A 26,329-nucleotide genomic window follows, 5' to 3' on the forward strand; every position below is an offset into this window, starting at 1 on the left:
TGGACAACCCTGAGGGACAACCCTGGACAATCCTGCAGGAAGGACACTGACCCCCACTCCCTGCCTCTCCAGCTTCTCAGGTCTGTTTTTGCTGCTTTGACTGAATGTCTTGTCAGATGCAAATTGTCCTGATCCTGATGGAATAACCATCTCCTTCCCTCTTTAATGGGCATATACCTCTAACTTTTTTAATTGTTTCAAGTGCTTTTGAAATAGTTAAGGGCCATCCCTGGTGGCGCAGGCCATTAAGTGCAGCGCTGTGAAGCTGTCCCCAGCCTCTGCAGCACTGGTTCGATCCCGGCCGGCCTGCGAGGGTCCCATATGGTGCGGCAGACCTCTCCTGTTGCTCCCGCTGCTCCCCTTGGCAGTGTATTTCAGTTGATCTTCCAGTTCTGTTTCCCAATCTGTCTCTGGTAAATCCTCTCACCCCCCACAACTCTGGCCTGTACCCCAGTTCTTGTAAGTATAAATAAATAAATTAATTAATAAATAAATAAATAAAAAATAAAGCAATAACCCTCATGAATGTGGACTATTCTAGGCCCTCTGGGAAAAAAATGTTGAAGTTTCTCAAAACAATAAAATAATATACCATGTAACCCAGCAATTCCACGCTTTTAGTATGATCCAAAGAGCACAAAAACACATCTCAGGGGTGAAGCATTTAGAGTTGGTTCCCAAGGAAAGGAGCCTCAACCCTGGAGTGAGCAGGGAAACAAGTGACCTGGGATCTCATCCCAGGAGACTGAGGAGACCGGGTATGTTTGTGGGGCCCACCCTGGTCCTGGGATCCGGCTGTTATGGCCTGGAGACCTGCTCCTCCCTGAAACAAAGTCTGTGGTTATTAGTGGAGAGGGACCAGCATGTCAGCGTGTGTTTGAGGAAATAGGTCAGATGCAGAAAATGAAGCTATATGGGAGTCCACCTTGTGAGCACATCCCTATCCTGCTGGGAGCCCCAGGAGAACCTTGGGGAGACCCAAGGGTCTGGCCCTCTGTCCTCAGCCCCGTGGCCACACGGGGGCGCTGCGGCGCTGTCCTAGTCTGGCAGCCAGGGGAGAGGCTGGGTGGGTGTGACTCAGGCTGAGAGGGTGAGCTGGGGCTGAGCATCCCTGGGGGAGGGGGTGAGATGCCCTGTGAGCAGCCCTGGCACCAGGCCGGGGTGGGGGGAGTGGAGGAGAGGAGAGGAGGCTCTGGAGCTGCCCTGTGTCTGAGGCGCCATCTTCTCTCCCCACAGCCTCTCTCTGCAGCCCCTTGATGACCACACCCTGGAGACTGCAAAGCAGATGCTTCCTTCAGCTCCCCGTTCCTTTCCTGAGGCCTATATTAATTTTTTTTTTAATTGAAGCAACACTGATTTACAGTACTGTGTGTGATTTAGGGGAATAATTTCACATCTCTTCGATGTGAAATTACCAAAGCAGATACTTTTCCACTCCCCGTCCCTTTGCTGAGGGCTGGTTTTCAAATTGCAGTCACGGTGATTTACAATTCATGTAGGGAACAGGCTCCCATCTCTTCAGAGGTCGTGACCACACCCCCCTCCACCCCAGCACCCAGAGTCCTTCCCCAGATCCACTGTGCCCCCCACACTCTCTCTCCCCCTCCCTCCCCCTCTAGTAGCCTCATTGTCTCAGTCTTGTGTCTAGGGTTTGTTTTGGTTTGGGTTTTTTTCAGACTTTTGCTTGGTTTCTCTATATTCTGCATGTGAGCAAAATGATCTAATACATGTCTTTTTCCTATTGACTGACTTCACTTAGCCAATGCCCTCCAGTTCCATCCATGGTGTTATAAATGGCAAGATTTTATCTCTTTTTATCCACTGAGTACATATGCACATCTTCTTACCCCACTCCCCTGCTGTTGGGCACTTAGGTTGTTCCCATGACTCGGCTGCTGTACAGGGAGCTGCAGTGAGCACAGGATGCATGCGAAGAAGTCACAGGAAGAGTGGAAGAGGTCTAGGCTAGCAAGAGGGGGTCCTCCAGGAGGAGTGAGGAGAGGGAGGAAATAGGATCTTTAGGGGCTGGAGGCCAGAAGGAGTGGAGGGGGAGGCCCAGAGAGGATGGGGGCAGGGTAGGGTCAGCTCAAGGGACACTGGGTGGGAGGGGTGGTCCGTTGGGGGGAGGCCCAGGGGCTCTGGCTGTAGAGTCTGTGTTATCATCCAGCAGTGACTCCCTAGGGGACATGAGTGTGGGGGTGCTGGATCTGCTGGTTCTGTGCTGACAGCTCTGTAGCTGACCGGTAACTGTACTGAAGTTAAAGGCATCTCTGTACTGCAGGTGTGTGGGGTGACTCACATTCAAGGTGAAGATGGGAAAGGAAGAGGGGAGTGGTGATGAAGTGGTTCCCCTCTTCCAAAGCAGGCCCCCTAATGCTGGGGTGACAGGGAGAATCAAAGAGCCCAGAGAGGGACAGCACAAGGCCTCTATCCCCAGGAGGGGGCAGCCCTGGGCCCTGACCCCAGCTTCCAGAGCCCCTCCCTGTGCTGGGACCTTACAGCCCAGTCTGGGTCCATCTCAGCTCACAGCTCTCAGACCCTGACACTGTCTCAGGCACTAGGAGCCCCTGCACCAGGAGGAGTGGCTCAGACCTTGGACTCCATGTTCCTGAAGCACAGAGGGCAGGGTTGGGAGGAGTCTGGAGTCGGAGGTAGCCACAGCAAATCCTAGATTGCTGACTAACTTTTCCCCAGAACAAAATGTGTCCCCCCTCTAGGGCCAGGTGTCCACACTCCATACCCAAGATGCCAAGGATGGACCCTCCTGGCCAGGGTGAGAGAGACCACACACTTTTGAAGCCTAGAGGTGTCCCGACCCGCGGGATTCGGAGGCATGAAAAGAGAAGGGCTGAGGATTGAAATGAGGGGCTTGACAACTTGACGCTAGCGTTTGCTTCTTTATTTTTCCTTTATCCTTTTCTTTTACTTTTCCATGTCTTTCTTTTCCCTGTCTTTCTTACTTCCCTGGCCTTCTCTCTGCTCCTCTCGCAGTACTCTCCTCTCTCATGGTTCTCCTCTTAAATCTCTTTTTCTTCTTCTCCCTCTCTCTCCCGCGTTCTCCTCTTATACCCTCGTAGCTCCTCCCCCGTACCTCCCAGTCCCATGTGCTTTACAGGAAAAACCTGTGGTTCTCCAAAGGCGAAACGGTAAAGCGAACTCATGGCACGCATATGCAACATGGCACATACTCCGGACGGCTCCGGACATCTCCCCATTTTTTCTTTTAAATGAGACACCTGGCCTGTCTTAGGTTGGCACATCCCATAACCAGCCTTACCCGTCATCGCTAATCCGGCGCACTTGGTCCGGACCGCTGTCTTAGGTTGGTCTGGACGGGCTACGCTCTTACCCGTCTTTGGCTCACAGGTTCTCTAAGACTAAGGTGACCCATCCAGGTGCCACTGGGGAGTCCTGGTCAAGTACCATGGTGCCAAGTACTTGCCTGACCGCCATAGCACAATAGCTCTTTGTTTCGCCTCCGTAGCCGACGGAGAGACCATACACTGAAAGCACAAACAGTCAGGAGCTAAGGCTACCACCCTGCCCCAAGCTTACAACTCTGAGAGGAGTCCTCTAAGCCAGGCAATGACACCCCCACCCGTAACAGGGGTAACACAAATAAAACTGTACAGAGGGTTACAAGGTATATGAACAATTAACAAAATTGTGTCTATCCCTTTTTACATTAGAGGTGTCCGCTGACCAAGCACAAAAAGTCCATTCCGCAAATGTCCATTCATATCTTACTGTGTTGACAACGCAGAAGCAACACCAGCAGCTAAATTGTCCATAGTGTCCGTATTTACAGCAGCTTGAGTGACAGCAATGGCGGCAGCAGCCGCAGCCGTGGCCACCGCTATTGAAACGGCAACAATAGCTGCAGTGATGCTAAAATCACGTCTCCTCCTAGGTAGAACAGGGGAAAGGTGTGCAGAAACATCCACGGGCATGACTAAAATAGAAGGTAGACGAACGATCACCGCCCTCTCCGCACTCCGGGCCCAGGAGGCAGAGAGGGGGCAGGTCTCCGCTGAACAGCTCAACCCAGTGGCATCTCCTGCATTATTGGAAAGGACAAGAAAGAAGAGAGGGGACAGACAGACAGCAGCAGACAAACTCTCCGACCCATTATTCTGGACACTAACGGATTGTTCAAAGGTACTGTTTGCAGAATAAGTGCCATTATATAACTTCACCTCACGCTGGCCCACCAGGGCAAAAAGGCACCAGTCCAGACATGAACGGTTATTACATACACAAATATCCTAACAAAGTCTCACATAACCATACAAACTAGCCCCAGCTTTCCAGGGTCTGATAGCTTCCTACCACCACTTATTAGCATTTTCAAAATGCAAGCTGTTTAACTATCAGTAGGGAAGCCTCAGTGTTACCTAGAATTCGGCCAGCTGCAGTCATCAATTTTGCTAGGAACTCTGCTTATGGTTCTGTTGACCCTTGAATGACCTTTGTTAATTGAATGTCGGCTTCTCCTCCATCTTGCCTTATTGCAAATGGCACTAGCGACCTGATCCTGCTCCAGAAACCACTTACTAGTGATACTAAGGGTCTCTACAAATCTTTTAAGAATTTTTCTTACTAAGAGGAACCCCAAACTATTTTAGGAGAGCTTCCAGGGAAATAACTAACCGCCCCTTGGACATTGAATTGCCCATGATCCCAGCTACCTTACTTTACTTGCCGGCTCACCACAGCTGGTCCTTCAGCGGTTCCTTCGTTCTTTTTCGTGCCCCACGTTGGGCGCCACCTGTCCCGACCCGCGGGATTCGGAGGCACGGGAAGAGAAGGGCTGAGGATTGAAATGAGGGGCTTGACAAATTGACGCTAGCGTTTGCTTCTTTATTTTTCCTTTATCCTTTTCCTACTTTTACATATCTTTCTTTTCCCTGACTTTCTTACTTCCCTGGCCTTCTCTCTGCTCCTCTCGCAGCACTCTCCTCTCTCGTGGTTCTCCTCTTAAATCTCTTTTCTTCTCCTCCTCTCTCTCCCGCGTTCTCCTCTTATACCCTCGTAGCTCCTCCCCCCGTACCTCCCAGTCTCATGTGCTTTACAGGAAAAACCTGTGGTTCTCCAAAGGCGAAACGGTAAAGCGAACTCATGGCACGCATATGCAACATGGCACATACTCCGGACGGCTCCGGACAGAAGATTACTGACCCCCACCTCGCCCTTATTCCCCCAAAGCAAGAAAGGTAACACAAGTGAAAGGATCCTGTGATTCTGGAGGGAGTTTTATGTCAGTGTGCGGGAAGGATGAGCACAGAGCAGGATTTCCTATTATCTAAGCAGTCGGTAAAGGAGAGTCCTGCTCTCTCTCCTCTCTCTCTCTCTCTCTCTTCCCCCCCCTCAAGTAAACAACACACAATGTAACAACTGCAGGTGCCCCATCAAGCAGCGCCATCCTAATGGTTGTAGGGCAGAAAACCCTGATCTGCCATACAATTTATATACAACTATATATACATTTCCCTTAACAAACATAAACACTGCAGCTATAGCCCACAAAAGAAAATAGAATACATAACCATGAAACAATACAATAGAACACAAATAATTCTAGGCATGGCACCAACCTAGTGGCAAAAAGACAATTACTGCAACAGCAGATGATCTACCACTTCTGCTGCCATAGGCACTGTTCATAGAGACAGGGAACCACTCAGGCATCTGCCATCACACACCAGGAGGCATCAGGCTTCCTGGCCTTCTCTGGCTGTGGTCTAGGCCACAAGCCACACACCGCATCCACCCCCAGGATGCACTCACTCTTGGGATTGGCAATTCAGTACTCTTTGGGGGTAACTGCCCAATCCTCAGGGTTTCTGTCTGTAGTCACTCCAACACTGGGCTTTCATAGCCATCAATGCAGCACGCAGACCCCTGCACTCAGGCCAACCCATTGCACATGCTCATGGGTCAGGGATCCATGGATACAAGTGCCCCATGTGGCCTCTCTTGGGTCCCCTCTTTGGCTGTGGGCTCCACCACAAGCCATATTTCCCACCTGTCCCCCAAGAACAGGTGGTTCCTCAACAACTCACCCTCACTCAACCATAAGCAGGGCATCAGTCACAGGTGATTTTAAGAGACTTGCTGGCCTTCTTTAGCATCTGCTGTTTAACAGCCACTCAGGGCTTCCCAATCTCAGCACCAGCTTTTGCCTTTCTAAGTTGGCTTCCGACCTCTGTCTAGCTGCTGGGCAGTACAACAGACTGCTTCTGGCTACCAAGACCCACTGGCCACCCCCAGATTACCATCTCCTGGGGTGTACAAATAATACCATCCTCCCCCAAGGTCCCAAAAACAGAACATTACCCTGCCAAAGTTCCTCGCCTTCTGGCGGGATTTTAAGTCCGAGTCCATCAGTCTTTTACTGCATCAGCACTGGGCGAGCTCCAAATCATGGTCCTTTCTTCCCCAACGATTTTGCTGCCTTAGAGGTCTTGGGCTGGTCTTCGAAGGCCGTCTCCTCCTCCACGTGAGGTCTCGTCCTGTAGCTCCTGGACCTTGTCCATCTCCTGTGCTCCTGCAGCATCTCTAGCTCTTTCCACAGCTTCTGGACTTTGGTCATCTCCTGTGCTGCCGTGGCACGTCCAGCGTTGTCACAGGAAAACACAGTCTTCTCCTCAATCCCTCCTGAGGTCTTCAGAGGGCTCCATACCCGTCTGCTTCGAATTACTCTCCTGACTTACGCCAACTGTAGTGGCAGGATGACAGCAGAGCAGGTTTTCCTGTGATCTGAGCAGTCGGTAAAGGAGAATCCTGGAGCCCTCAGTGCTTTTCTCAGGCTTTTATTGAGCTTTACATGTAGTGCAGCAACCAGGTACGCGGCAGGCAGGGGTGCCAGTAGGCCTCCTAGCCCCCTGGCAAGTCCTCACTCTGGGCTTCTCTCGCTTTCTCTTCTGACTTTCTTTCTCCCCTTCTCTCTCCTTCCTCTCTTCTGCTTCTGCTTCCCTTGGTGACTATCTCAACGCTCCTCCCAAGGCCCACAGAAGTAAACAAGACAGTTTACTTAGACAAGTACTTGTTACTTGTTACTTAGCCAAGAAGACATTGTTACATTGCAACAATGTAACAACTATAGGTGCCCCATCAGGGAGGGTAATCCTAATGGTCCAAGGGCAAAAAAGCCTGAAAAACTATTTACCCTACAAGCAGACATGGGAGTTTCAGGTTGTAAAATTATATGGACAGCCTTGTAACTGCACAATTTACTATCTGTAACTTAAGCACATTTGTCATGTAAATTCACAATTTATTGCTCCTTTGCACAAAAGGATTGCGGCTTTTTGCTCTAGTCACTGTGGCCCCTTTTTTTGTTTGTTGGCTTGATTTTTTTTTTGGTGGCCTTCCCTGTTCTTGTAAGTTCAATAAAATTTGTATGCTCTTGTGTTAACCGGTCTGCAGATTTTAGGGTATTTATTTTTACAACAATTTCCGCAAAAGAGGTTTTCATTGCATTCACCAGTGTCCACGAATAATTTATGAGGTATTTCGTTGACAACACCGCACTGACAAACACGAGTCGTGGCGCAGTCTGTACAATGCAGGAAGGTGACCAAAGAGCTAGAGCCTGGCCTCTTTATTGATAGAATAATCATACAGCATCAACAATTACACGGTGTTTACTTTCTTTTAAAGTAGAAAAACAGGGCCTCCCCGGTGACGCAGCGGTTGAGCGCTGGGTTGCGAAGCTGCCCGCAGCCTCTGCGGCGCCGGTTCGATCCCCGGCTGCTCCCTGGCCACGGGAGGAGGGTCCCACATGGCGCGCAGACCTCTCCTGCTGCCTGCTGCTCCCCTCAGCAGTGTACTTCGGTCCTTCTGCCTGCTCTGCTCCCCGCTCTGGCTCTGGTGAATTCTCTCACCCTCCCGCGCTTCTGACTGTACCCAGTGCATGTATAAACAAACAAATAAATAAATAAATAAAATGTCCCAAGTCTAGTGCCTCTTTAAAAAAAAAAATAAATAAATAAAGTAGAAAAACAAAGCACATTATTACTTGGGGTAGGAGAAAAGAGATAAAGGGTGGGTGAAACTGAAAATGTGCTTATCTAGGGGCACAAGAGTCTGATAACCAGTTATTTTTTTATCTGCTTGATGACCTGATGTAATCAAACATACCCCAGACCCTCAGCCATGGTTCCAAGCTTATCACCATGGCTCTCACTGTTCAGTCTCTGGGATGGACCAATCTTGGCCTGGAGTGGCTGCGGATAACTTTATAGTACTGCGATTTAACCCCTTGCTCCACAAAGGAGTCCCCTAATTTTCATTTTTAAATAATAAATGGAGTGCTAAAGGTTTCTCTAGAGACTGCCAGGCCAAGATTGACCTCCACTTGAAAGAAATTCACATAGCAGGTGGCACCTCGTGTGAAGGCTTATTCTTGACATCTTGGGGAGGCCTATTCACGAACAATAAAAGTAAAACTGATTTTTTCCTGTATTCATCTTAGTTCTTGACTGAGATTCCCTTGTAATAAAAGTCACAGTGGAAAAAAATTAATTCCACACATAGATATGGGAGCCCTACATAGACATGAGACTCAAAGGAAGCTAACAGAGGAGGCACAGGGGCCCCGAGCTCTGGGGAATGGGGGGCTCTAAGGAGAGGAAGGCAATTCACATAACAGATAATGTTGGGTAACAAAGGTTTGTCCTACTAAGCAAATAAGTCTGATGAAAAGTTTGAAAAAAAAGCTCTCTTGCTGGCCCAGGCTCGAGTTTACACAGTGATGGGGGAAGAAAAAAAGCCTTTCCAGTGTCTGCTGAGGTTGGATTTGCCTTCAGCTCCACGTGCCAACCAAGGCTTCATGGGTGGCACCATTTACTTCCTTCCAGTGTCACCTGGGGAAATTAGATTACATAGTGAAGGCCAGGCCTGCACAAGATGGGATCCTATTTTGCACCTACGGTAAGTTGAGAGGTGTTTCTAAGAACTTGGAAACTGAGTCGTGGAATGCTTATTACTTCAGAGGGTAATCACTCATACATTTGCAATATGCAGGGCGGGCATTGCTGATGCTTGGGAAGAGGGACTGGGCGGGAGAAGGCAGTTGCCAAGGACAGAACCTGATCCTTGAAGACAAGCCCGGCCAGGGGAAGGTCAAGCCCAATGGCCCATCAGACACGAAGAGGGAAAGCATTTCTTTTTCCTGGAATAAGCGCCTCCCTCGCCTTCACATGATGCACTTTATTTGTAAATTTAAGGCACAGGATTTCAGGGTGACATCTCCCAGTTCAACAAAGAAAGGGCATGTTTGCTTCCTTGTCCGCTCGCCAAGGCTATGGCAGACATAAGCTGATTTCCCTCAGACTTCCTAAAGTGCCTCCAGGTGAGGAGAAGAAAACAGGAGTCAGGACTCCCACAAAAACCGCGGCAGTGGGGAGGTGAATGAGAGGAGGGAAGGCCACCCGGTACACGAGGGCAAAGAAAAGAGAAAACCAACTCTGGGAAAGGCCAGAGCCCCACCGGAAGCTGTCCTGAATCAGCCCACCCGAACCGCATCTCGTCATTGCTCAGACTGATTAAATGAGGTTTCCACAGAAATCGCTTAGGATACGAGAAAGTTCTCGAACGCCGCGGGCTCGCAATCGCGGCTCCTGGGCAGAACTTGCCGTTCCAGGGACGAGGCGCCGGCGCCGTCGGTGCCGAGAGGCGCCGGGAAAGGCAGGACGAGCGGACCCCGAGGCCGCGCTGGGGGGAGGCGCGCGCACAGCGGTGTCTGCGGAAGCGGGATGAGGAATTTCGCGCCGGTTTCCTCTCAGACCCAGGAGCTGACGCCCCGCCCCTCCCATGCCCGAAGACGCGGGCGGCCGCCGGGGCCCCGAGCAGAGGCGGCTGGTGCGGCCGGTTCCCAAACAGGTCCGACGCCGCCCTCTATAAGCGCGCGCCGCCGCAGCCGCGGCCAGTTGCTGTCGGCTCCCCTCAGCATGTCAGGTCTTTGCAAGGGCGGCGCCGAGCGCCACCGCAAGGTGCTGCGCGACAACATCCAGGGCATCACCAAGCCCGCCATCCGCCGCCTGGCCCGGCGCGGCGGCGTCAAGCGCACCTCGGGGCTCATCTACGAGGAGACCCGCGGGGTGCTCAAGGTCTTCCTGGAGAACGTGATCCGCGACGCCGTCACTGTTATAGAGCAACCCCGATATTAAAGGGGTTCCTGGCTGTGGGTCCTCACCCGCGCGCTTTAAAGGGACTTATGAATACTCCACTACAGACACACACAAAAAGGTTAATAAAAGGTTTATTTACAAGAGAAAAGGAAATAAGGAAAATGTACAACTCAGGGAGAAAAAAGGGAAATAAAGTCTTTAATGCGTCCTACCTGATCCGCCGACCTGGAAACCCAAAGGCACTCTCAGAGCTGGCCGGACGCTGTGAGCTGGCCGAGAGCCAAAATGGGGGACCCCTCCAAGCCCACGTGTCTGGCTTTATACCAACCTGGCTGCTGAACCCCACCCTCAGGTCCCAGCTACCTTCCCTTTGGTGGTGATGGGATTTGGAGTTCCCAGTGTCTTAGGCTTTGACCTGGGGTGGGGGTGGAGTCCACAAAGCCTGTATGGAATTAGCTTTGGGACATCCTTTCCCCCCTAACATCCCTTACACCGAGCACGCCAAGCGCAAGACGGTCACGGCCGTGGACGTGGTCTACGCGCTCAAGCGCCAGGGCCGCACCCTCTACGGCTTCGGCGGCTGAGCGCACGGCTTATTCTTTTTCTCTAAACTATTAAATGGCCCTTTTCAGGACTCCAAATTTTCATCTGAATTCTCACCTGAGGACCTGTGATCTAATCCCGCAGATTCGATCTGTGTTACTGGGAGGCGCCATGTTATCCCTCCCTCGCGCGTGCGCATCGCGTTCGGCGACTGCTGGGCGCCCCTGCCCTTCGTCCTTCATTGAGGCAGAACTTTACAAATTGATGGGGTCGTTTTGGCACCCTACTTTTGCCCAGGGAAATGAGATTGTAAGGAAAAATCTTTAATAATGAGCCTACCCCCTAAACTTTTTGTTCTTTAGTTCCAAAGCACATAATGAAATCGTCATAAATTACTTTCCAAGAAGTGTTTACTGGACTGTTTGCAGTGTTACTTGCACAAAGTATATTCAGTGTCAACTCGGGGAGTGTTTTGTCACAAAACCGCAAAGTTTCAGGCTGATCATAAATTGGCATCTTAGTCTCTCCATTAATTAATCAAATGATAAGATTACTGGGGTGTCCTGTAACTGCAGCTATGACCAGTTAACCTGCAGCTGCAACTCTGATCTCATTACCGAAAAGGTCTAAAAGTTTTTCCTTATTTAAATTACATTAATAGGATCAAGTGAGTGACGGTTTTTTTTTTAACTTTTTTTAAACATTTTAATGTACATTTTTATGTACATTTGCTTTCTTCTCTCAGGTGTAGTCCCCGTGAAATTCCCCCCACCAATTCACCCGTGCACCATCACTATAGTCCTTTTTGCTCCTCCCTCTCCTGTTTTCATCCCTCCCCCTCCCCTTCAGAATGTCTCTGTGATTATAGTTGCCTGTTAATTTTGGTTTATTTTTTTTTTCTCTTATCCTTTCTTTGGTTCCCCTACATTCCTGCTGTAAGTGAAACAATCCGATATTCTTCTTTTTCCTCTGACTTGGTTCACTGAGCATCATCCTGTCCAACTCCATCCAAGTTCCCAGGAATGGCATGAGTTTATCATTTTTGATTGCTGAATTGCAGCACTATTTACAATAGATAAGATATAGAAACAACCCAAAAATAAATGACTGGATCAAAAATATATGGTATATGTGCCCAGTGGAACTTTTTTTTTTTAAATAAGATCTCTATGACAGCTAAGTATTTACTGATAAAAGTGTGTTTTTGGTGATAAATGAAAATGGATGGGGGTGTGTGTGCAGTTATAGGCACACTTAGAGAAAAAATCAAAATTCCTGGCCCTCCCATGGAATGTGGATTTTTTTGACAATTTTTTTTAATCCGAATGTCTAAACTATGCTACATGAAAAAATCTTTTTAATTAATGAAAAATCAGATCTGGCACCACTAAGACATGTATATTTTGAACATAAAAAACAGTCTGTTTTAATTTTAGTCTGTAAAAAACTAAAATTAAAAATCCCTTACTATTTAAACATCCTGTTTCACAGCTTTATCCCAAAGTGATATAAAACGGTAAAAAATTTTAAGATCAGTCATTGCAATCAGATGCCTTGGGGTGATCAAACTTCATCATTTTCTAGTTGTGAATACGCGTTAGGTTACATATTTTTTCCAAGTCTGTTTCTTCATTTATCCAGTTGTGTGTGGATGATAGTAGTGTCTCACTCACAGGATTAGCTGTGAGGCTAAATGAGTTGATAAATGAAGTGATTAAATACCAGCGCCTGACTCACAAGAAAAATATGAAACACTTATTATTTATACTTCACACCTAATGACATCTGACTGTGACCCCTGGATGTGAGCAACTCATTATAAACCACTTTTTAGTTCAGAGTCAGCAAATCATTGTATGCCTGGGTTGGGAGGTGCTCTGATCTTATGGAGCCATGGGAAATATCCTAAGGTCATTATGTTATTCAAACAAAAACAAGTTTTGCAAGTGGAGCTAGTAACTTATTCTTACAGTGTCATCTCTTGTTCATTTGTAAGTAAGTGAAAGACTGGAGGAGAGCCTTAGTTCACTAAGGATAATTACATGGATGCTGTGGTTTTTGCCTTTCCCATAACTCCATGTTCTCACTGTCTATTAATTTCATCTCCTTTTCTGAATATTGAATTTAACTGCCTTACAGAAACCCAGACATCATGTGGGCCAGAGATTTGTCTTATTTCCAGCAGTCCAAAATTAAATGAAAGTTGTTTTTTGTGTAAATATAACGGATTGTTTTCCTAAACCAATTAAATTAGAATGTCTGGATTTGGATCACCTCAAATATAACTCGTTAGCACTTTCCATTGATGCTGGTCCCACAGACCTTTTCAGATTGGGGCGGGGTGGGGGTTGGGGGGCTCCACCTCACAGAGGAGCTTTGGGAGCCTGCAGGAAGAGGGAATGATTACTTAAAGTTCAAGTGGGTTTGGAGCTCTGAGAAGCCTAGGGGGCTGCAGAAAGTAATGTGCAGCCCCCATCCAAAGGCAGACTCATTTATTAGAATCAAGTATAAAGGTGGGGCAAGTATATAAAGGGTGTACACTCATGGGGGCTGTAAGCTAGGGTGGGGTGACCAGGGGGGCTGGCTATTGCCTGCGGTCCATTGTTCCTGCTGTTCAAAGCATATTATCTGTATCCTCATTCTTACCTAGCTTTCTGCTATCTTTTCAAGTAAGGTATTTTAGCTGATCTTGCTAATCTGGTCATAATATCTACGTGTTGATTTCAGCAGATACTGGCTTCCCAGTTTGTTCCTCATACCAGGACTGTGTCCTTGGTGAAAGGCCTCCTGCCTGACTGCCTACCTGACCAGAAGTGCGGGAAGGTGATAGAATTCACCAGAGCCAGAGTGGGGAACAGAACAGGCAGAAAGACAAAATACTCTGCTGAGGGGAGTAGCAGAGATCTGCGTGCCATGTGGGACCCTTGCTGGCGGCCAGGGATCAAACCGGCGCTGCAGAGGCAGCTTCGCAGCCCAGCGCTCAACCAGGGGAGGCCCTAAGTCATAGCCTTTTTTTTTTTTTAAATAATTTTCAGACTTTTTTTTTAAAGATTTTATTTTATTTATTTATACAAGCACTGGGTACAGTCAGAAGTGCGGGAGGGCGATAGAATTCACCAGAGGCAGAGCGGAGAGCAGGGCAGAGCAGGCAGACTGACAAAGTACACTGCTGAGGGGAGGAGTGGGCAGCAGGAGTCATAGCTTTCTTAAAGTAAATACTAAAATATTATGAAAATTATATTTATACATCCAAATCATGCACAAAATACTAATGCATTTGGGTGTTTTTAAATTGCTTTGTCAAAACTATTCAAGCAATTCATGGAAATTCACAAACAGTTAATAGACCCTTTGAAGGTGTTGTGAAAATATATCTAAAAAACGAAATCTCCCATCCAGAAAGCTTCTCCATGGGGGTGCTAAAAGCAGATTTATTATTGAATAATCATTAAGCCAGAATGTGAGGTACATCATAAGCAATCTGCTAAAGGGATTATTGCAAAACAATAACTCACACAGCTAAGTGAATACAACCCTTTCAAAAGATAAAGCAGGGGCCTCCTCCCTGTTGGCGCAGGAGGTGGCGTGGCACACTGTGAAGGTGTCCGCAGCCTCTGCAGTGCGGGTTCGATCCCGGCCGGCAAGAATCCCACATGGTTCAGCAGACCTCTCCTGTCTCACCCACTGCTCCCCTCAGCAGTGTATTTCATCAGTCTGCCTGTTCTGTTCCCAGCTCTGTGGTGAATCCTCTCACCTTCCGTGCATCTGGCCTGTATCCCAGTCCTTGTATAAAAATAAATAAATCAAAAAAAAAAAAAAAAAAAAAGATGAAGCAGGCTTTGCGATTTGGAATTTTGTGATAGTTCAATCTCTCACGAGACTGGGAGAGAATTGACATTTCAGAGATGGCTCTTGGATCCTTCCTGAGGAAACACTTGAGTTGGCTGGATGTTTATTTAGCATCTGAATTTACAAAAGTTAATTCTGGTGAGTCAAGGAAGTTTTTTACTTGTTTTCAATTATATATAATTCATATACTGGTGACAGCTTCACCTTTTACATACATGTGGGATATACAACCTTACACTGTATTGCCTGCAAAAATCAAGGTTTCCATCGACCCTAAAGCTCTCACCTCTGCCTTTGGGTTTCTTTCTATTAGGCAGAATGAGGGGTATCCTGGAACCCCTAAGCCTGAACTCTGAATGGGTCCTGTCATCTGCCACATAAAGACAAAGGGTACTCTACTGTGGGAGAGACCTTTACTAGAAAAGAATTTTAATTCGTGTGCAATAGAAAGATCAGAAAGAATATAGTTTCCAAATAAAATTCCCAGTAAACCCACCTTCTCTCCAGTAAATGCCCAAACAGGGTTGGGCCAAAGCAGGGCCTCTGAGGCCAGAAAGCTTGCCACAAGGCTAAGGCACTTCCTGGTGGGACACATAGGAAAGGGGCACAAGGGGCCAGGCAAGTCTGGAAGGAAAAGAGTAAAATAAAAATCCAAGTCAAGGCAAAGGCTGCCACTGTCAGGCTCCCCACTGGTCTCTCACCCATGTCTCTGCCTCTTTTAAGTGTCTTCTCCCATGTACCCCTAGTCCCAGGCACGAGTCCAAGGCGGAGAAGCAAGTGCGGTTTTCTCATGTCTCTGCTACACATCTCCTCCAAGCCTACAATTCTTTTTTTTAAAAATTTTTATGTTTTTGTATAGAACGGGGGTGTAGGCCAGAGGCGCACGAAAAGCTGAGAGGATTCACCAGAGTTAATTAGGCGGATCTACTGAAAAACACAGCTAGGGGGCTATATTGGGGGAAACAGATGTGTCTCACCTCATCGTAGTGGCAGCGCTAAGATTGAACCCCTTAGGCCACCACTTAAGACCTGCCAGTCTTCCAGTTTTCTCTCCCCCTTGTCCTCTTTAGCTTCCCCTTGCTGGTCAGCAACACCTGCCAACAGGCTGGGAGAGACCTAGAAGCTCCACTTCAGTGGGCACAGCTCTCACTTTAACCTCTTCTGGCGGACACCTGGAATTTAGATTTCCCAATTCCCTTTTTAAGTTCCTAAACTTGCCAAAGGGCCTGTTTAGAAACCCTTGCCTTAATAAACCCCATAGCAAGGCCTATCTACTCACAGTAAGTTCGTCACTCATCGTTCTCACAACAGCCAGACGGCCGCTGCGGAAGCGCACCGCGCGCATTACAGCCCCGTTTTCAGCCCGCAGGTGTGAGGTCCTAACCGAATCGTACAACAGCAAAAATGAGACAGGTAGACGGGAGCCCCTGACGGCGCCGGCGCAGTAGTTGAGACAGCGCTGTGAAGCTTTCCGCAGCCACCGCAGCACGAGTTCGATCGCCTGGCTAGGAGCAGCCCACATGGCGCAGCAAACTCTTGTCTCCCCGCTGCCCCCCTCAGCAGCGTTATTTCAGTCAATCCGCCTGTTTTGCTCCCCAATGTATCTGGTGAGTCTTTTCAATGTGCCTCCACACCGCTTGCGTGAAGAATCGTTTAACTAAAAGACGAACACCAAGCCAGTGCACGGCTCCTCAGGAGAAAAAGTGGGGGCCCTGAGAAGGGCCTTTTGTTCAAACGGGGAGACAGAAGAGCGGCCGCCCACTCAGCCGCCGAAGCCGTAGAGGGTGCGGCCCTGGCGCTTGAGCGCGTAGACCACGTCCATGGCCGTGACCGTCTTGCGCTTGGCGTGCTCGGTGTAGGTGACGGCGTCGCGGATCACGTTCTCCAGGAAGACCTTGAGCACCCCGCGGGTCTCCTCGTAGATGAGCCCCGAGATGCGCTTGACGCCGCCGCGCCGGGCCAGGCGGCGGATGGCGGGCTTGGTGATGCCCTGGATGTTGTCGCGCAGCACCTTGCGGTGGCGCTTGGCGCCGCCCTTGCCCAGGCCCTTCCCGCCCTTGCCGCGCCCAGACATGCCGACAGTGCACAGCTGCCCGCAACGTCGCCACGCCAGCCCGCGCCGCCCTTTATATAGAGCTTGCGGACCGCGTTGAGAACCGGAATAAGGGGCGGGAGCCCGCGAGGGAGGGGCGGGGAGGGGGGAGGTTCGCGACCCGGAAGGAAAGAGCTTCTGGGTCCCTGGTTCTCGCCGGGCGCGGCGGGCGCGGATGCACGTTCAGAACAGCGGCCCCGGCCTAGCCACGGATACCGGACTGGCCGCCCCGCCTCTCGTCAGCCCCACGCGGGTTCTCCCCCCCAGCTTCTTTTAGTTTCCAGAAAGAAACTGGATTTCTAGTTCTTCCTTGAAAGTGCCATGAACGGTTTTAACCGAATCCCCAGCAACCAGAGTTTGTTTTGCCAGTGATTCCAAGATTTACTTCCTCACTCTCCTGGGGCCAGTTATGCTGGGGTTTCTACTGCAAGGGGGCGGGTGTGCCAGGCACCCCAAATACACCTTGCTCGCTTGTTTGGCTCTTGGATGATCTTGAGCTGATCAGTTTTGAGAAAAAGCAGACACGGGAGAACGGCAGCACCGACCCCCTTCGAAGGGACTCAAACCGTTTATAAAAGTGACCTGTTCGCAGGGGTGTCTGCCTCCCGGTGCCAGAAAGAGTAGCACTCACCCCTGGAGATTTACCCCTGGAGATGAGGGAGGTGCTTAAACCCGCGTGACAACTACACCGTGTTTACTCTGCTTTCTGGGCACAGTTTGTGACTGTGACTGCTGTGAATCCCCTCTCCCTGCCCACATCCCCTCTGTCTTTGGCTGAAGATGGTATTTAGGATGGTGATGTGTCATTTGGGTCATTTTGTTATAGGACAGGGAGAGGGGCAGCCCAAACCCCGCAAACCTGCCTATTGTCTATTCTAAATGGGTTCTGCCATCCGCCGCATCAACACAAAACATATGAGACTTTAATGGGAAGGAACTTTAGTAAAACTAGGAAACAATACAGGTAAGGCCAAGAGTCTAGTTTCTAAATGAAGCACCCAAAGTTACCCGTCCCCTCGTGGGTAAAAGTCCATCCATATGGGATCGGCCCAGAGCAAGGTCCCAAAGCCTGCCACAAGTCTAAAGCATCTTCCAGTGGGGACCCACAGAAAAGGGTCAGAAACAACCAGACAAGGCCGGAAGGAAAAGAGCAAAATCAACATCAAGATAAAAGCTGCATTGTCACCTCCCCATGGGTCTCACCCACATCTGTGTCACCCAGTCCACGACCAAAAGACAAGCGCAGCTTCTTCACGTGTCTCTAGGCTCCATGTGCCTCCTCCAGGTCTCCTGGCTCCATCCTGCTTCCTTCCTCAGTCTCTTCTTCAGCTTCTCCTCTTCCTGCTCAGCTCCACCCTCCCTTGGGTGGGGCAGGGAACCTCCCCCTTTCCTGGGGACCACCCTGTTACAATTTCATTAATTGTTGAGACCTCCTGGGTGTCTCCCTTGTATACTTCAGCTGCACATGTCATTAAACTCCTGAGGTGTTTTTTTGTTGTCAGTGTTTTTTATTACAGAGGTTCTCAGTCGCAGAACCTAGAAGGTAGAGGGAAAATTATTTTTTCTCCCCTACTTTCTGCTATTCTTTTTAATTTCATCAGAAATTTTAATTGCATCTGCATTAGTATTCGCAATTTGGTACTGCAGGTCTTATTTGTTTCAAAATTTCCTAGTCTAGTTTCACAAGACTCCTTTTTGGAGTCACTTTTAGAATTTTTACGAAGTTTAAGAAATGGTCCTTTGAGATTTTGATCAATATTGTATTTATTTTAAATTAATTACAAAGTCCTTTAAAAATTCAGAAACTTTCTATTTTTAAAAAAATACCTTTTATTTGCTAGCAATCTAAGATTTGCTTCTCAATATCTAATATGGACTAATCTTTGAATATATTGGATTTTTTTTTAACTAACAAGCAGGATTATACTCAAATCCTTTTGATTCTTATAATCTTTAAAACTCATAACTATTCTAATGTCACTACTTGTTCTTCTATTTGTTTTAAATGTAGTTGAGAGGTGAAACTCTGGTTTTAAATTAAATCTCTACTGAGCAGCTTGGGGCCAAAAGGCTTCCTTCCTTCCTTTAGTGCTTTGGTTAGGACACTCCCAGGTGTTCTAGTAATTAAGTTCTTTGGTTGGTGGTTTAGACAGATTATCAGGTGAAAAACATACTTAATTTTGTAGTAAGGGAGCCCCAAAGATAGGCAACCCAAGGGCAAGTTGGGTAATTGAGGCTGATGTCTACTGAGCTAAGGATGGAATGTGGCCAGACTAGATCCATATTAATTTTAACATGTATTAATAGATTTTTACTGACATCTATTTTTGGCAAAAAATATACTTTAGTATTTATTAACCTAAACAAACAAAACATGCTACCTCTTCTGTGCAAATTTCTGATATGTATGCATACCTTCATCAAGGAGTTCCATTTTGAAATAACATCTAATCAGTATCATTACAGCTAAAAATATAAGGTAGAGAGTATGATCACAAAAAAGGACTGTCCCCTCTTTACCAAAACCTCAACTTCATATACTATTACCACACCAAGAAAAACTAATATTTTAACATAAATAATTGACATGGTTACCACAGATCAATATCTGGAAAAGGAGAAATTGCTAAAAAAGAAAAAAAAAAAAATGGAGAGGCCTTCCTTGAGATCCTCAAAAACTTGTATTGTTGGGAACCTGCTAATTCTCTGCTCTTAGTGCTTGCAACACCCTTGTCCAAAGTCCCTGCCTTCCTCCAAACTACTGGTTCCCAAAACTACTAAAACTGCTTCATTATTCTACTAGATAGTTAATATTCATTAACATTAGTTGCTTTATTTATATCAGTGTGAAACTGATGACAGATTAAAGGAGGAAGAAGGAAGTAGAACAAGTTAATTAAGTCATTCAGATCAACCTTTTTTCTAGATAAGCCAAAATCATGAAGTGAGCTTATTCTTTTAACAATACCTACATTTTCCTCCAGGCAATCTCAATTTAACTGTCAACTTCTTTTTTATTTTTATCTTATATCACAAGACTTTTATTATTGTGAAATTCACAAATTTATTGAACATATATTTTGGACTTGTCATAATATGGGTGTCAGGAGAAGATGCAAGTATGAGTAAAACAGTCTTCATTCTAAACGACTCTAATAGAGAAGATCCACAATAAACAGAATATGGGAAGACAGTTGGATGTTTTCAGAGTTGTCCAGTCTGCTGAGGGTAAAACTAAAGGGAAGACCAGCCAACTCCAGAAAGTTTAAATAATGCTTTCATAAATCTGCCATGATAATTGAACTTCACCTCTTATGAAAATAATTTTATGGTAAAAAGTATGACATTCTAAAAATTTTCAGGACCTAATTGCAATTATAAATATCTAAATTAATATGGCAATTTTATTTGAAAGACTTATGGTCTCTATATTTAGATACAAATTTTAATTTTCTGATTATGTAGATAGTTCATCTTCATGTATTAAGTAAAAATTAGGAATTTCATAGAGTTTGGAGCAAGTCATTTGAAATGCTCAGTTAACATGTGGAATCATAATAAAAGGTCAAACTCAAATGTTTTGTTTTATTTAAAAATCTACATACATTTGTTAATTTTTAATAATGGGGCCATTGATTAAATCAAAGCCACACGTGTAATTACAATTACACTTTTAAAATGTGCTGGTTTTTGCAGGGAACAGGAAAAAGGGAATAAAACAAGTGTTAGCAATTGCATCATCACTATTAACAGGTTATTTTATTATTAAAAATTGAAAGAACTCAAGCTTTCCTTGGAACTTTATCATTTTTTTAATTGATATTTCTAAGAAAACATTTGTTTAAAATTTACAAACTTAAATATTGTAGATTAATGTTAAAGAGAAACAGTAAAAACAAGACTTATGAAATCAGGATTTAGGTCCTCTAATGTGAAATAAACATTAAGTTTAAAAGAAAAAGGTAGTATTTACTTAAAAAAAGATTTATATTTTATTTATACAAGAAGTGGGGTACAGGCCAGAGGCATGGGAGAGAGAGGACTCAATAGCAACAGAGTGGGGAGCAGAACAGGTAGATGACAGAAAACACTGCTGAGTGGAGCAGCGGGCTAGACAGGAGAGGTCTGCCGCCCCATGTGGGTATCTCTGTGGCCGGCTGGGAATCGAACCTACCCTAGAGAGGCTGCAGACAGCTTCAAAGCTCTGTGCTCAACCCGCTGCGTCATGGGGGAGACCCCCATTTACTTCTTGATTGGCGTGATCACTTTCCTTGCAAGGAATACTAGGTGCATGTAATTGAGATTTAAATGTAGGAAATACAAACCTTTAAACACAAATGAAATGTATTTCAGTGGACTAATGTCATGAAACTTTCTCTCATATTCCCCAAAAAAAGTAAACATCAACTGATGTATATGTAAGTGAAATGAAGGCTTTTCTCTAGTGACTACTTGGTGATTTAACAGGTGAGTGAAGGTTTAAGTCAGGATCGAACAGATGAGTGAAGGTTGGTGAATTCTTGAATTGTGAATCCTAAAACAGTGAAGTGAGAATGTCTAAGAGCCAGATTTACATGTCTACTTGACACGTGCAGTTACTAATTTACATTGGCATGTAAAGGAAAGTAATCTCAGGGTGCCAAATCTTTGCAGGTGGATATTTTACCTTGCTGTGATCAAACACAAAAAGCTTTTAAGTAGTCTGAAAAAAAAAAATCTAAATCTAACCTAAGCCTAAAAAAATTCTAAAAAAAAAAAATCATTACTCGCTAATTCTCGTGTGGTTTACATACCAACTATTCATTTCCACCCCCATCCACAACACACACAGCACCCCATAAACGAGGTTTGGAAGCACAGCTCCTTTGATGGTAAAGTGGGTGGCTCTGAAAAGAGCCTTTGGTTCGAGAAGAGTAAGTTACAAACTGCAGAAGGCCTCACTTGCCCTTGGCCTTGTGGTGGCTCTCGGTCTTCTTGGGCAGCAGCACGGCCTGGATGTTGGGCAGGACGCCGCCCTGCGCGATCGTCACCTTGCCCAGCAGCTTGTTGAGCTCCTCGTCGTTGCGGATGGCCAGCTGCAGGTGGCGCGGGATGATGCGCGTCTTCTTGTTGTCGCGCGCCGCGTTGCCCGCCAGCTCCAGGATCTCGGCCGTCAGGTACTCCAGCACCGCGGCCAGGTACACCGGCGCGCCGGCGCCCACGCGCTCGGAGTAGTTGCCCTTGCGCAGCAGGCGGTGCACGCGGCCCACGGGGAACTGCAGCCCGGCCCGCGACGAGCGCGTCTTGGCCTTGGCGCGCGCCTTGCCGCCCTGCTTGCCGCGTCCGGACATGATGAAGCAGGAAATCACCAGCCTGAGTAAACACTGGCGAAAAGAAGCAGACCTACAGTATTTATAGTCTTCGCTGTGCTTGAAAATGAACCCATGCCATTGGCTAGAATGTCAGTTTAACTTCAGCCAATGGAATCGTGTCTTTGAAAAACACTTATTTTTGATTGGACAAAATTAGATATGACGTTTCCAGTCTTCACCACCAATCAAACGCAGGCTTCTACTCAGGTCTTCTTTGTTTAGAAAGCTGGGCGCTCGGAGCACGCTCGCTGCCTTAACTCACTCGTCTCGCTTTCGTGCTGTTCCCCACTTGTCCGCGGCCATGCCTGAGCCGGCCAAGTCCGCGCCCGCGCCCAAGAAGGGCTCCAAGAAGGCGGTGACCAAGGCGCAGAAGAAGGACGGCAAGAAGCGCAAGCGCAGCCGCAAGGAGAGCTACTCGGTGTACGTGTACAAGGTGCTGAAGCAGGTGCACCCCGACACGGGCATCTCGTCCAAGGCCATGGGCATCATGAACTCGTTCGTCAACGACATCTTCGAGCGCATCGCGGGCGAGGCGTCCCGCCTGGCGCACTACAACAAGCGCTCGACCATCACGTCGCGGGAGATCCAGACGGCCGTGCGCCTGCTGCTGCCCGGGGAGCTGGCCAAGCACGCCGTGTCCGAGGGCACCAAGGCCGTCACCAAGTACACCAGCTCCAAGTGAGGCCCGCGCAGCCCCCGGCCGGCCGCGCCCCAAAGGCTCTTTTCAGAGCCACCACGTTTTCCAAAGAGAACTGGCACTCGCTCTTTAGAGGGTAAGCGGCTACCTGCTGTAAAGCCATCTCGTTACTTCACTTTTAGTATTTACTAGGAATTGCCTTCATGACAAGCAGTGCGTGCTGCGGCAACGTTTAGCTGGCTTTGTATAATCTTATTGTAAGAGCGATCAGGTTCACCTGAGAGATAAAGTGCCCTTCGTCCCCAAAGAGAAGCCATTTTTTAAAAATTATCAAAGTGGCAGGTTTTGTTTAAAGAATGCCTTGAGCGCTGTCTCCTCAAATTATCACCTGCTAACATTTGTAGCCGTTTTTTTCATTTATGTGCGTTTGGGGGGCGGTGCTGGCTCTCCTTTGCGTCTCCTAAGTTTGGGTTTGCTAAAGACGAAGAGATTTAAAATGTAGGTAAGGTGAGAACCCAAGTCAATTACCTTGCGCGCCATTCAGCGCCCCGTTTCCCTGGACAGCCAATCGGGACGCCGCGCGGGCGATTTGAAATGAACACCCTTTTCTCTTTGTCTTTCCTCCATTGAGAGGACCCTGAGCGCGCGGTTCTCCGGGTGGGCGCGGACCGCTGTTACTCGCTCCCTTTTGAAGAAATTCCGGGTGGGGTCGTTTCAGCCTCCCTGTTCTGGCGGAACCTGCGCCATGTTCTCACTCCATCTCACTGGTATTTGCTATTTATTTGGGAGATGTTTTTAAAAACTAGAAAGAAAACTGGTCCCTGCCGTTTCTCCACTCCTACTCCCTGTTACAGAAATCACAATCCATCTCTCCATTTTAAGTCCTCAGAAGTGGCATATTTAACTATTTCAACTTTGCGAGGACTCACCTTGAAAACGTCTTCCATTTTGATTTGTAATTGCTATTTGTTTGTTTGTTCTTTTATGCTACTTCTCTCCAGTTATGGCACTCTAAAGACACGTTTTTACTCCCAAGTGTTTAAATGAGAATATTATGCACACATAGACCTGGAGACATGCAAGCGTGGAGCAGTGCTCTTAATAGAAAATACTAAAAGCAACCATATATTCATGACCAAAAGAAGAAACATTTTCTGGAGGTACATTCACACAATCGGGTAACAGAGCAGAGAAAATGATGGAAATGTACATAATAATTGGTTGAATTTCAGAAACATAAACTCCAGAAGTTTTATATAGCTTTTTATAAGGCTCACAAAAATAACCAAATTATTTTCTGTACCCAAATATAGAGGAATATGTGTGTGGTTTTTAAAAGCTGTAACATAGGTTCATGAATAAACATTTTAAAATACGGGCAGTGGAGGTGTTATAGGACAGGGAGAGGACCACCCTGTTACAGAGGGCCTCTCCTGGCGGTGCAGCGGTTGAGCGCTGGGCGCTGGGTTGCGAGGCTGCCTGCAGCCTTTGCAGCGCCAGTTCGATCGCTGGCCCGGGAGGGGCCCACAAAAAAAAAAAAAAAAAAAAAAAACCCACGGGCAGTGGATCCTTCAGATGGAAAAGAATATGGGGGAAAGCAGATATATTTTATAATTTATATAAAATTTGAGTTGTTGCCATCACTCGAATTAGAAGTTCCATCAAGGGTGTTTGATATAATTTGCTTTATATTTCAAATGTATGCAGAAATCTATCATACTGTGCTGAAAAATATTATAGGGAAAGATCCCTTGTATGGAATTTTTCAAACACCATCTAGATTGTCATAAAGGAAAACTTATGACATTCTCATACCTAGTAGAGTTTATCTAGCTAGCAGTGTTAGTTTCTCTTAGGAGAAAAAGATGACAGACACTATTTAAACAGCCAGAATGAAAGAATCAGCATAAAATCCAGGAGAGAAATTGGAAAGAGGATTTAAAGGGGTTAAATTACAAATATTTTCCAATATCCATATACATCCTGGCCTGGAAAATTTATACACACACACACACACACATACATGTAAGTTGTGACAATTAGAGATTGCTTGATGATTTAAGAATTGTTAGCAGGGAAGATGATGTCTAGAAGAATATGGGGGGGCTGGAGGGGTCTCCAAAATCTGTGGGCAGAACAAAGAAGAGCACTGAGAAGGCATTCGTGGTCTCTCAATACAAGGTTCACAAATAAGGTCTTTGCTCTTTAGTATTTAGAAAGTCATAATTCTAAAAGAGAGGGAGAGAAAAATAAAAATGCAAAGCCGGGCCTCCTTGGTGGCGCGGCAGTTGAGCACAGCGCTGTGAAGCTGTCCGCAGCCTCTGCAGTGCCGGTTTGATACAGGCAGGCAGAGGAGCAACCCTCATGACACAGCAGACCTCTCCTGCCTTGCCTGCTGCTCCCCCCTCAGCAGTGTATTTCTGTCATTCTGCCTGTTCTGTTCCCCGCTCTGTCTCTGGTGAATCCTCTCACCTTCCCGCGAATCTGGCCCATACCCCAGTTCTTATATAAATAAAATAAATCTTTTAAAAAAATTAAAAAATAAAAATGCAAAGCAAGATCTTTTAAGTTACTTGCACCTTGGTGAGCCAAGCATTTTTTTTTTAAGATTCATTTTTATTTATGGATACAAGAACTGGGGTGTAGGCCTGAGATGTGGGGGGTGAGAGGATTCACCAGAGACAGAGTGGGGAGCAGAACAGGCAGATCCACTGAAATACACTGAGGGGAACAGCGGATGAGACAGGAAAGGTCGGTCGGCTGCACCATTTGAGTAGCTCCCTGCCTGGGGATCAAACTCATGCCACAGTGGTTGGTGATAGCTTGATAGCGCTGAGACTAAAATCACTGTGCCACCAAGGAGTCCAAGCCAACCATTTAAACCATATTAATTTATGCTGTTTTCCGTTGCCTTGGGAAACTGATTTGAGCTAATCCAAACCAAAATGTCACTTTATTGTTTTCCATTGATATTTTTAGCTGGTAGTTTTAGGAATTGCCATGATTTGCCCAAAATAATTTTGTTCATATTTTTTCCATAAAGTACAATTTATAAAGTAGAATGGAACAGATTTGGGCATAGAAACAGATCAGAGGATCTGACCCTAAAAGATGGGTTTTTCCAATCTCTGCCACCTAGCAATGGCCTTGTTCACCCTAGAGAATTTTGTTCTCTTACTGGAAACAGCACTCCTTTCCATGGAGAGTGTATGAAATGTACAAACAGAGCCAAATTCTTGTTTTTGTTTTCTTTCACTCATTTCTAGATTCCATGCAGTTTGCCATCTCAGTTATGATATAGTATTAGGCACATGAATTAATTTGATCACAACTTACCTCACTCCCAAGAATCCTTTCATATCTCATATTTTTAGGCCACTCTCCCTTTCCAAGCTAAATTAAAGTATTGGTAATAATATTTAACTTATAAACATGCATATTTTAAAAGTTGTGAAAACACCTTAGTAATGAAGTATTTGGTTATTTGCTCCCATATTAGAGAAACGGAACCAAGAGGAGGTGTGTGTGTGTATGAAGATATTTTTATGTTATGATTACCCAGAGCAACAGGAGAGGTGCAGGCGAGTTCCCATATCAAGGCGGTAGGCTTGAGACCCAGAAAAAGCCCATTTTTCAGTTTGTGTCCAAAGGCAGGGAAAAAACCCAATGTCCCAGTTCAAAAGCTGTCAGGCAGGAGTAATTCTCTTAGAAATGGACCTCCTTT

General features: G+C 46.6%; 4 protein-coding genes across 4 annotated transcripts; 2 read left to right on the forward strand and 2 right to left on the reverse strand.

Moving 5' to 3' along the window:
- The first annotated feature begins 9,947 nt into the window (after nt 1–9,947).
- LOC119251855 (uncharacterized) lies at nt 9,948–10,553 on the forward strand. Its single transcript, XM_037519148.2, has one exon. It carries the CDS (start codon nt 9,954–9,956, stop codon nt 10,170–10,172), a length of 219 nt encoding a protein of 72 aa, XP_037375045.1. The 5' UTR covers nt 9,948–9,953; the 3' UTR covers nt 10,173–10,553.
- Nucleotides 10,554–16,225: 5,672 nt separating this feature from the next.
- Nucleotides 16,226–16,613, reverse strand: LOC119251852 (histone H4). Its single transcript, XM_037519146.2, has one exon. It carries the CDS (start codon nt 16,597–16,599, stop codon nt 16,288–16,290), a length of 312 nt encoding a protein of 103 aa, XP_037375043.1. The 5' UTR covers nt 16,600–16,613; the 3' UTR covers nt 16,226–16,287.
- A 4,873-nt stretch (nt 16,614–21,486) lies between these two features.
- LOC119251836 (histone H2A type 1-D) lies at nt 21,487–21,981 on the reverse strand. The gene has a single exon (XM_037519132.2). It carries the CDS (start codon nt 21,945–21,947, stop codon nt 21,555–21,557), a length of 393 nt encoding a protein of 130 aa, XP_037375029.1. The 5' UTR covers nt 21,948–21,981; the 3' UTR covers nt 21,487–21,554.
- A 221-nt stretch (nt 21,982–22,202) lies between these two features.
- LOC119251844 (histone H2B type 1-C/E/F/G/I) lies at nt 22,203–22,687 on the forward strand. Its single transcript, XM_037519139.2, has one exon. It carries the CDS (start codon nt 22,270–22,272, stop codon nt 22,648–22,650), a length of 381 nt encoding a protein of 126 aa, XP_037375036.1. The 5' UTR covers nt 22,203–22,269; the 3' UTR covers nt 22,651–22,687.
- The last annotated feature ends 3,642 nt before the right edge of the window (nt 22,688–26,329 follow it).

Source organism: Talpa occidentalis, unplaced genomic scaffold (genome assembly GCF_014898055.3).
Source record: "Talpa occidentalis isolate TD23 unplaced genomic scaffold, MPIMG_talOcc4v2.1 talOcc4.2, whole genome shotgun sequence".
In the NCBI taxonomy this organism is placed as follows: domain Eukaryota; kingdom Metazoa; phylum Chordata; class Mammalia; order Eulipotyphla; family Talpidae; genus Talpa; species Talpa occidentalis.